Source organism: Sarcophilus harrisii, chromosome 6 (assembly GCF_902635505.1).
Source record: "Sarcophilus harrisii chromosome 6, mSarHar1.11, whole genome shotgun sequence".
NCBI classification, from domain to species: Eukaryota; Metazoa; Chordata; class Mammalia; order Dasyuromorphia; family Dasyuridae; genus Sarcophilus; species Sarcophilus harrisii.
This window is the reverse complement of record NC_045431.1, coordinates 246,713,855-246,724,912: the sequence shown is the minus strand read 5'-3', so window position 1 is coordinate 246,724,912 and position 11,058 is coordinate 246,713,855. Positions and strand designations below refer to the sequence as shown.

Here is an 11,058-nt window from a genome sequence, read left to right as displayed (position 1 = left end):
AAAGAACCTCTCCTCTCCACCACATTCCAAAAGGTGCAAACAGAGGAAACAGTATAGGATGATAATGCAAATTCATCAGATTAAATTGTTCTGGGAGCTATACCTGCTGGGGATGAACCCAGGGCCCCCAGATTAATTTTGCTAAAGAAATCAGGGCAATGTAAGGGGCTGTTCCAGCTGGGCTTCAAACCCAGACCCCTCAGTTATCCGGAAAATGGGACTTGAGTGAAACAGAGTAGGGACAGCATTTCTCCTCCAGGTGGGAGGCGGGAAAAGAAGGGAGGACCGTGTCAAACTCGGAATTCATGGTTCCAGCTGGAAGCCTCTACCCATGAAGGACCAAATGAAAAAGGTTCAAGAAGAGCCACAGGACAGCTTCTAAAGCATTCCCAGGAAGACAGAGTGGGTGAGTGTGCAAAGAGGTGCAGTTAAGTTCCTATGCTGCTAACGCAGTCTATGGGAGGGAAGCGGTCATCCTGAGCAGTCTCTTAAGGAAGGGATAGGAAGCCTGAACTCATTTCTCTAATGGTTTCAGTAAGGAGGAAAAGAACTGAACAAGTGCCGTTTCCACAGCAAAGAGATGAAAACTGAAGCAGGAGGAGCAATGAGGAGACGAATGAGGATTTCTGAGCAGGGTTGGGCACCTAATGAAACAGGCCATTGCTCAAAGATTTCTCTCAGGGTGGGTTACCCAGATTTGTGTAGGCCAGCAAGGAGGGCAATCAGCCAAGTTAGATCTGGAGATGGCCTAGACACATCCCCCACATTCCCAGCTGGCTGTTAGAAAGAGTTGGTCAATAGCCCAATAAAAGATTTGCTTTTTTCCCAAGCCATCACATCACTCCTTTGGAACTCTGGAGACAACACAAATATTGGGATTTCTATCTAATGTCCTCTCCTAGAGTCTTGTTAATAAGGACAAGGAACTGGAAAGCATCAAAAAGGGTGGGGGGTGGGGGGGAAGAGAATATTTTTGGTGGGCTATAATTTATTCTCAGCATGAATGTTGGAAAAACATCAGATTATAAAGAGATTACATCTGTGACTCTGTGGTCAAAAAAACCCAGTGAAATTAAAAAGAACTGCGGGGCGGGGCAGGGCAGGACATGCAGAATTGTGACCTAGTAGTGAGGAGTAGAAACCAGCAAAAGTCATAGCCAGCCAAGTTTCCAGAGCAGAGAGGAGGAGGCAGGAGATCGAGCTGTCTCCAAATACCAGTTATCGATGAGAAACAATCCCACAAGGCTTTGCTTTGGGGAAGGAGCCACCTTCCCTCCCCCACTGAAAACACTCCATTGGTGATGGCAGCAGTGCAGAGAGCGGCCACCTGGAGACACAGGTGCCTCCAGAGCTCTTTTACCGTATCCCCTGAACCAACCTAAAGAGAGAGAGAGAAAATGTCAGGCAAACAAACCCAAACAGGAGTCATCTGGTAGATGCAACATAGCAAAGAGACTTTATTAAGGCCAGGCACTGAGCTAAGTAATTATCTCATCTCCCTTGATTCTCATCACAATCTGTGAGGAAAATCACTTGCCCAAGGTCACACAGCTAGTGCCTTAGGCTGCTGAGTGCAGGCCCCGGGTTCCTAGCTGCGCACATACTCTCATGACAAATGTCCGTCCTTCCCCAATCCCCCCCCCTTCTCTCTGCTGGGATTTCTTTCATCTCTCCTTTCTTCCTCAAGTTCGTCCCCTTCTCCTGTCTTGCTGCTAACCCGTTCCCCTACGAGATCTCACACTGGCTTCACTTACTGCAATTTTGTCTCAAGCAGGTTCAGTTTCTGTCGGTCTACATAGCGAGAAAAAAGGGATATCAGGTTTGCTGGGGTGGAGACGGGCTTAGCCAGAGTAGCCTGGGGAATCCGCAGGAGCTCTCTCGTGGCCATGAACATCAGCTCTGTCCTGACAGAGAAAACCCGCAAAAAGACTGTGAGCGAGAGGAGGCAAGCGCTCCCCTGGCGCCTCCCGGGTGTCCACGGCCTGCCTTACTCACCACTGGTTGTCCTGCATTAACTCTGTTGATGTGTCTGAGCTCTGCAGCTCCTCTCCTCGGCTCAGGACCAGGTAGAGCAACGACAGGCCGAACTGTTATGGAGACAACGAAGACATCAGTCCAACAACCAGTCAAGCAAGCGGGCCTACTGTGTGCCAGGAGGTAGCAATGTGCTAGGGAAGCAAGGAGAGAGGAGGACACTGTCCCTACTCACAAGGAGCTGACCGTCTACCAGGCGTCAAAGAAGAGACTAAATATGCCCCAACACAGGACGGTCGGGGTGGGTGGGCTCTAGCCAAGATGCCACCAAAAGGGCGGCGCTTGAGCTGCGCCAGGACTGAGATGGGAGATGGAACCAAGAAATCCCCTTTGGCCAGATCACAGTATGGGAGTGGCAGCGATTTGAAAGATTGAGGGCAGACCATGAATGGTTCTAAAGGCTGAATGGAGGGATTTCTGTTTTATTCTAGGGGCTGAGATAGTCGGATCCGAGCTTTTAAAAATAAACTTAGGAGCAATGCCAAGAATTCACTGGAAGTGGGAGAGCCTTGAGCAGGGAGACAAATTAGGACGTCACTGCATAAAGCCTAGACCGAGGTGGCAGCTGTGTGAGGTGAGCGAAGAGCTTGGGAGTGACGCAGACCTAGAAATGGAAAGCTCTGGCAACTGGGAGGAGAGAGTGGGGGAGTCGGTGCTTACGCCGGCTATAAACCTGGGAGACTGGCAGAATGAGGGTGCCTTCTGCAGGAACAGGAAATGGGGCACAGGGGTGTTTGTGGCAGGAAGACAATTGCTGGTTGTTTTGGGCAAGACGAGCTCGAGATGTCTCCAGGCTGTCCAATTTGAAATGTTCAATACCAAAATGGTAGTGTGATGAAGTGGAGGGGGAGGCTGGGACAGGATCCGGAGAACTAGGAGTGATCCTAAAGTAAACCCAAATGAGCTGGCAACTTCCCTGAGGGAGCCGGGGAGAGAAAAGAGCTAGGAGTCTCTGAGTGACAGAGACAGTCAGGAGGGGATGGATTAGGAGAATGAGGCAGCAAAGGAGAAGGATGAGGAGCAGCTAGGCAGGAAAGCTAGGCCAGGACAGAACAGTGTCACAGTAGCCCAAGAGAAGAATCAGGACTCCTCTGACTCCTGCATGAGGAATCACATTGGGCAGTTTATGTAGAGACGAAATGGTGATCACATCATCAGGTGATGAGGTCTAAAGTCAGCGCATCAGCTGGTGAGGTGGAGGAAGCAGAGGCAGGGACCAGAGATGACTTTTCCCAAGTGTCTGTCTGAAAAGGTACACGGCCTAGATAAAGCACAGTAACTTAGGGATGGGTGCTGTTGGGTCATTCAGTCATATTCAACTCTTCATGACCCCATGGGCCATACTGTCCATGGGGTTTTCTTGGCAAAGATACTACAGTCATTTGCTAATTCCTTCTCCAAAGGATTAAGGCAAACACAGGTTAAATGATTTGCCCAGGGTCACACAACTAGTGTGTCTGAGTGTCTAAGGTCTAAGCGTCTGAGGCTGTAGTTAGGTCTTCCCAACTCCAGGCCTAGCACTCTATCTACTGAACTACCTGGCTGCCCCCGAAGGGATAGTAAGTTTTAGGAAAAGCTTTTTAAGGATAAGGAATACCCGGATATTAATAGGGAGAGATAGAAGATTAAAGAGGAGGGAATGACTAAAGTTGTAATCTGCTGGAAAAGATAAGATGGAATGGAACCAAAGAAATACGTATAGAGTTTGGCTTTGGCCAGGAGAAAGATTACTGTTAGATAGTGGAGCAAAGGTAGAAAGCTTGGGGGGATGATGTTAAAGGATTCTGAAATGAAGAGGTGGGAAGGGACATCCATGGAATGATTTCAATTTTCTCAGTAAAATAGGAGGCAAAATCCTCAACTGAGACTGTGGGGAAGAAGGAAGTTTTTAGAAAAGCTCTGTGGTGAGTCAACTTGGGAAGAAGAAATGGATCATCTTTGCGTCAGACAGAATTTAGTTGAAGTTGGATAACATGCAATTTAATCTACCTAATCATCAAGACTGTGACTTCCAGCTCCATTAAGCAGCCCATTAAATAGGAGCAAAGAAGCTGGATGGTGGGAATAATGGAGGGCTGTCCATTATATGTAATTCTTTGCTGCCATCTCGAGCACAGAGACCTCAGGTAGTCACAGGCTAACATTCCCAGCCCTTTACGATTTCTACACTAAAAGATGACATTGTAAGAGTCAATACAAAAAGAACTTCCCTACTTCAGGGTGGCATGATGAGCATCATTCTGAGGATAAACCAGATCTGCCTAACTATATATATTGTGATGAGTTATACTGTTTCTTTTTCACTGTGATAGAAACAAATTCAAACTGGGAAAAAGTTGGAGAAATAAGTGAACATAGCCCCCACATAAAATGCACCTATTATCTTCTACAACATGCCTGATAAGGTGTCAAATGGCCTGTGTGGCCATCTCCAAAAACAGAAAAATCCTGCAGGATGGCTTTAACTATTAGGAAGCTCTTCCTTGAATGGAACTGAAATCTGAGTCCTAATAACTTATAATCAGATAATGGAAAGGAAACCACAAAAACAAACTGATTTAGATCAAAAAAAAAAAGGGAGAAAATCAAGGCTTATAAGACTGACTTCACGTGAAAAGAGAAACAGCAAGGAGGCTTGCTTATCAAAGCAGTGGAGGTAGTTCTAGATGAGGATGCTTTTTAAAAGTAAAATCTAAAGATACATACAAACGCTAGAAAGTAATATTGTAGCTATTAAAAATCCAGAATTTAAGGAAAGCGCAAGCCAAGACCACTTTAATAAATCCTGGAGTATTAAAAAGAGGTGGAAGCACTTCTATTAATAAAGGCATGAAGTTTTTTTATCCCTAGAAATGTTAAAATTGAAAATACAAACAGATTCCAGAAGGATTTAGGTAAATTTACAGAAAATTAAGGATGTCTAGGAATGCTAGGGATGTCTTAGAACATACATCTCTATGCTTTTGGATATGACTTCAGATAGAAAAACCATGTTCCTACAAACCTCCCTAAGGTGATATCGTCAAAGGATTAGCTGGATGTTTTTTTCTGACCCAGAATTTGACTTTCTTCATATTTAAATAGAGTGTCCCCAAAGTTTTTAAGCTTTAATGGCTCAAAACTGCATTTAAGACTTTTGAGATTTGCTATATGCTATTTTCATTGTCCTTCCAAAGTAATTAAGGCAACCTAAACTAATTTAGATCTAAATTTTGTTGCCTTTAAGATATCTTTATCACTCAGTTTTTTCAAAAGAATGTGAATTAACAGACAGAATTTATTTAATCGCTTGAATTCTAACACTAATTTGGGAGGAATAGGATGAGTAGGATTAGATGCTTCTATTTCCACCCCAGTCTATCCAAAGGTCTAGATTTTAAACTGCAATAACAACATACATGAAGCAGGCAACAGTTGCTCCCTAGGCCTTTATACCAGGCCCCTGGAGCCTGCATGCACAACAATTAAAAGTTGAGAATATGCTTCAATATGGTATTCAAGGGGAATAAGGAGCCCAAGAGCACCTTGTTCTGGAGCACAGCAGTGAGGTGTGGGTTGGCGGGTGCTGGTGCAGTTGCACTTTGAGGTAGGTTCATTAGCTGTTGCAGAAGGCTGGTGACAGTCATCGATGGAAGATGATAAAGGAGAAGGGAGAAGGGACTCAATAAGCAAGGTAAAACCTAAGAAAGAAAGACAAAAATATCATACATTAGTACTGGAATTCATATTCCTTCCATCCAAAGTAGGTGAGAGAAGGAAATTACTCTGTATGATACACTGAATGAAACAAAATTCACTGAAAAGGGAGAAAATATGAGAGCATCCTACATTATTGAAGGCTAAAATTGATGCAATCTTTAAAAAAAAAAAAAGATCCTAGAGCACCCCAACTTCTTTAAGTACATTTTATTAGCAATTTCACACTGCCTCAAAGATATGAAATCCTTTTATATATATACAATAGGATTTTTTTGAACTTAGAGACTATTTAAAATGTTTGCTTGTTTTATTAGAAACTTAACATTAAACACATTGATACAACTTAGTAATTAATTTTAATCCTTAATAAAATATAATACTTTTTCAGTACCTTACTTTATGTTCCCACACAGACTCTTTCCTATAAATTCTCATTTATTTTTCATCATATATTTTTCATTTTATATTATAAAAGTCTTTCTGGATTTCTCTGCATTGCTTCTCTATCTTAGTTCTATTAAAGGATTCCATTATGCTGGTGTAATAAAATACATTTTAATCATTCCCCTACTGTTGGAACATTTAGGTTGCTTCCAGTTTTTTCTTCCTTGCAATTACATATAATGATGCTATGAAAAACTCTGGACAGTTATTTTTGTCAGGAGCTGTTCCCAACAATGGAATCCTTGAGTTAAACAATAGAATTCTTTTTGTAACTTTTTTCTATGTCTATTATTACCTTATTTATCCTCTTAATCACTCTGTGAGGTTAAGTGGTATTATAGAGAAACTGATCTGTCGGCCTTCAGAGCAAATTAACAACTAAACCAAAACCAAGAACACAACCTTTTGATCGCACTGTTGAGACAAGGGGTTTTTAGCTTTTTGGGGGTCCTAAACTCCCTTCAGTTTTTAGCAAGCTGGTTAAGTCAATTGGATCCCTTTTTGGAATAACATTTTAAAATGTGTAAAATACATAGAATTGCAACTGAATTGACTACAATTAAACCAACTAGAAACATATGTATTTATAAATCTTTTTAACACTCATAGACTTACAGTTGAAGTGTCAAGCTCCAAAAAGAAAAAGAGTTAGAAAACTAGAAGGGCATCCAAGCGTTTATCTGTCCCACTTCTCATTTCTCTTGGGCAAAATAGAGTCCATACTATTACAGTTATCAATTCTATTTTCAAAGGTATTCACCCAATGAATGAAATGATAAAACTATTAATTTCTGTTCTCCAAATTCTCCCATTATAATTCAAACCCATTTCTTTCTATTTTATCCTTTAAGGAAATAACCTGATTAGTGTCTCTTAACAATTTTATACCTTTAAAGAGAGTAAAGCCAGTGTTTTCATGATGCTAAAAAAAAAAAAAATAAAAAAAAAACACATCTCCTCAAATATAATCTCTCTAGGGCCCTTTACTTAATTCTAAAGTGAGACTTCAGAAAGTGATCACTAAAGCCCTTTCCAGATTGAGCATCCCGTGGTTCTCAATTTTTCCAAACAGCAGCAACAGACTATTAAAACAGAAACAATCTACCATGACTTCCGAGTTCTTTTCTGCCATTCTGGTGTTCATCCCACATTTCCATCCTGTATTTATCAATCTTACTTTTGTTTTAAAAACATCACTTTGGGGCAGCTAGGTGGCACAATACATAGAACACCAGCCCTGAAGTCTGGAGGACCTGAGTCCAAATCTGGCCTCACACACTTACCAACTCTTCCTAGCTGTGTGACCCTGACCCGGGACAAGTCACTTAACCCCAACTTTCTCAGCAAAACAAAAACAAAAAGACCAAAACAAAATATCACTTTGTCCTATTAAACTTTATCCAGTTTTGAATTTCCTGAAACCACTTTAAAATTTGTTCTGAGATTTTTAGCAAGTCTGTACAAGAATTCAAATATTACCCATGTCACCTAAAAAAAGTATATCACAAATATTAGCATGGGCTTCAGGGACATCACTTGATTCATTTACACACATTCTTGTTTTTTCCCAAATCAGAATGTAAGCTTCTTGTAAGTGAAATATATCTGTCTTTATACCTGTATTCCCACTGCAAGGCATTTAACAAATGCTTACTAAGAATAACCCATAGAAAGATAAAAGCTATAAATCAAATACATCAGGAAGACAAGGTCAAATGGGCCAGAATCAATACTGCAAACCCATAACGATATCCTAGCTGCTTCCTTCTTGTTTACATGGGCTGTTCTAACTTCCTGAACAAGTTCCTTAAAAGAAAAGATTTAAAAAACTAAAACTGTTATGATCTCTAAGGTGTAATGGCAAGATGTCTCTCTGGAAGTATTTACCTCATCTTGGGCATCCTTCTTAATCAGAAAGGGCAGATTCCTGGCTGTTGCCATGAGGATGTCAGCTGCTTGCTCTTTGGACAAGAAAGGGAGAATACGGGCAACCATTCTCTTCCCTTTACGGATACACATGATTTGCATAAAGTGGTCATCACTTGGCCTGTACAGGGAGAAAAAAAAATTTGAAATTAAGCCAAGATCAGGAATTCTACAGGGAGTGCCTAATTTATTCCATTTAAAATAGTGCCAATTGAACATCCCATATGGTTTTTTTTTTACCATAAACTTGGTCAAAACCCACCCTCACCCTCGAAGAAAGGATTAAAAATTTTCTAGGCCCCCAAAGGCTTTTGGTCAATTTATTTATTTATTTTTTTTGGTCAAAAGATCCAGGAGCAAACTTCTTACAGTGTATATCCATATGAATATTTTTCCAAGAAAAATTCTTACTGTAAAAAGTGAACAGTTTACTTTATAGAGGACTACACTATTCAAGTCCAATCCAACTTAAGAGGTCCAACAGTGACGCTATGCCCCCAGTTGATTACTGAACCCAAATGGGGTGGTAAGGCCAAAGGATGTTTCAGCACCCTTTCTATGTTTGATTTCTCTTCTTCATTTCTGTTTTTCCACAATAGAAATGCTTCTCCTTTGTCCAATTCTAGAAAACGCTTACTGCAAGGGAAGGGTTTGTCCACCACAGCTAAACGTATGCTTTGATTTAGGAGAAACTGTTCTAAAAGCACTATATGTGTATAGGGTAGATGATGAATAATCACTTTACAGGCAAGAAGCAAAGACCTTATTCATCTTCTGCTCTTCCAGACAGCAACTCTTACCTCTCTTGCCCAGGCAATTTCCCCCTCAGGTTGTCATACATGTCACATATCTTCTGCTTTCTCTCCTCCATCAGTGCTTTCCGCTCCTCTTCCAGGCTTAGAAGATAGCGCCTTTCATAATCCTCCACATCCAGGAGAAGACTATATGTCTAATGGAACAAAAAAGTCCTCTGTATTAGGGTATCGTGCTATCAGCCACGCCCCCCCCCCCTCCAACCATGAGAGATTACAAAAATTGAATAGTGCTACTGAGATTAATTTAAAAGGTAAACTAAGATACTATAGATCTCTATTAAGTCTCAATTTGGAACTTCCCTCAACATTGTATTGCCCCATCTCCTTCCAGTTAGGTGCAAGAAGCATTTGCTAAATGACTGAAACACAGACTATATATGCCATTTATTAACCCCTTCTTGTAATTCCAATAAATGCAAATTTTATCATATTATGCATATGTTTATCTATAAATATGTATTCAAGAGTTTCAAGAGTTATATATATGTGTGTGATTATATGTAGATATAAAAATATAGCAATTTTCCACACTGGGGCTGTGGGTCATGGGGGGGTGGGGGTGTGAATATAGGTTTAACTGTTAGAACTTACTTTCTCAATTGTAACGAGAGTCTTTCGTCTCTTGTCTCGAACTTGTTTCTCTTTGGTCTCCTAAGAAAAGACCGAAGCCTCAGTGCTATGTTTTTTATCACAGTCATCCCAAAGCACATATTGAATATCTACCTGCAGGTAGTGTGGCAATCAGGTTGGGTAAACTAAGCTGAACAAGGAGATTTTATCTGCCAAAAGTAAATGATGGAAGACAATACCACAGAGAGAAATACAGACAGCTGAACCAACAGTACCCAAGTAGAGATAACAAAGGATATAAAAACTTATTAACATTCTATATAACTGAGAGGAAGTGCATACACATGTACCACATATATACTCTGTGTGTATGTACACACACAAACATATATAGAGATCTAGAGAGAGAGAGAGAGAGAAAGAGAGAGAGAGAGAGAAATCAAGTCAGAGACTGACAGGAAGAGATAGAAAAACAGAGAAAAAAGAGTTAGACAAAGCTGAGGGTGGGAGAGGGAAGCAAAGAAATCATGGAGTTCTTTTAAGAACTAGACAGATGTCAGATAAATAACAACCCTTTTCTCTCCCCCCTCCTCCCCCTACTGCTGTATGGTACTGATAGGGACACGAAGAAGAAAAGGTGATAATCCAGATCCCTGTAAACAGACAGCTCTGCTAACACCTACATCATCTTCGCTCCGGGATGTTATCACCGCATCAATCATTTTCCGGGGATTATTCACACTAGAGACAGTAAGCTTTCCCAAAGAGCCCTCAAATTGCACTGCAAAAATACAAACAAACAAAATAAAAACAAAACAACCACAACAATGTTGGCAGACAGATTTAAACTATGAGGAAAAATAACTAATCGTCTTATATCCAATTCTGAGTAATAGATTTCCCAATAATCTCTTATGCAAACTTTAACACATAGTGGGAAGATTACTGAAAATATCTCACTCTTTATTTTAATAAAGGATCATGGGAAATATGCTTTTGCCACTAATGTTTGGCTGCTGTATTTTATATAGGCCCCTGTACTGCTCCAACCTACTTAGCCCTGGCACTACTCCAACACTCTCAGCCTCCAAGTCAATAGATGATGAGGCCCTTATTCACCTGGCTTGTAGGCATGCTCCAGCTTTGCCACTTGGGGGGTGATCAGTTTAGTACGTTCTTTCTTGGGGCCATCTCCATGTACTTCCTCAGCTGCTGAGAGTTTCTCCAGTTTTTCAAAGTAGTTCTAGAGAACAGAAAGGATTCCAAATTATCTTTAATACCAGAAGGCCTGAAATTTAATTTGTGTCAACTGACATAATACTTTTTTTTTAATGAATAAGGCAAAGAAAACAGATATGATGAAAAATCTATTTCAAAGTAAGATGATAATATAATTTTGCATATTGACACGTGCCTTGTCCATCTAACATTAATGATTCAGAAGAACGGATAAACAGAGTCTGCACCTTACTGATATTCCACATTTTGTTTTTGTCTACTTTGTGACTGGTCCAATCCATCAACAAACATGCGTAAATACTACTATGTGCCAGAGTCTAGGCCATAAAGA

General features: G+C 40.8%; 1 protein-coding gene across 2 annotated transcripts in view; it reads right to left on the bottom strand.

The window, feature by feature from the left end:
* Positions 1–825: 825 nt before the first annotated feature.
* The window catches only part of PATL1 (PAT1 homolog 1, processing body mRNA decay factor), a 33,962-nt gene continuing 23,729 nt past the window's right edge, over positions 826–11,058 (bottom strand). For both annotated transcript variants that reach the window (XM_012552734.3, XM_031943899.1), the window contains exons 11-19: positions 10,608–10,731; positions 10,172–10,269; positions 9,510–9,569; positions 8,904–9,052; positions 8,065–8,224; positions 5,559–5,714; positions 1,996–2,087; positions 1,755–1,904; positions 826–1,378 (exon numbers count right to left, since the gene is read on the bottom strand). In XM_012552734.3, coding sequence (XP_012408188.1) covers positions 1,357–1,378; positions 1,755–1,904; positions 1,996–2,087; positions 5,559–5,714; positions 8,065–8,224; positions 8,904–9,052; positions 9,510–9,569; positions 10,172–10,269; positions 10,608–10,731 — 1,011 coding nt within the window. In that variant the 3' untranslated portion in view covers positions 826–1,356. The remainder of the gene's footprint in view (positions 1,379–1,754; positions 1,905–1,995; positions 2,088–5,558; positions 5,715–8,064; positions 8,225–8,903; positions 9,053–9,509; positions 9,570–10,171; positions 10,270–10,607; positions 10,732–11,058) is intronic.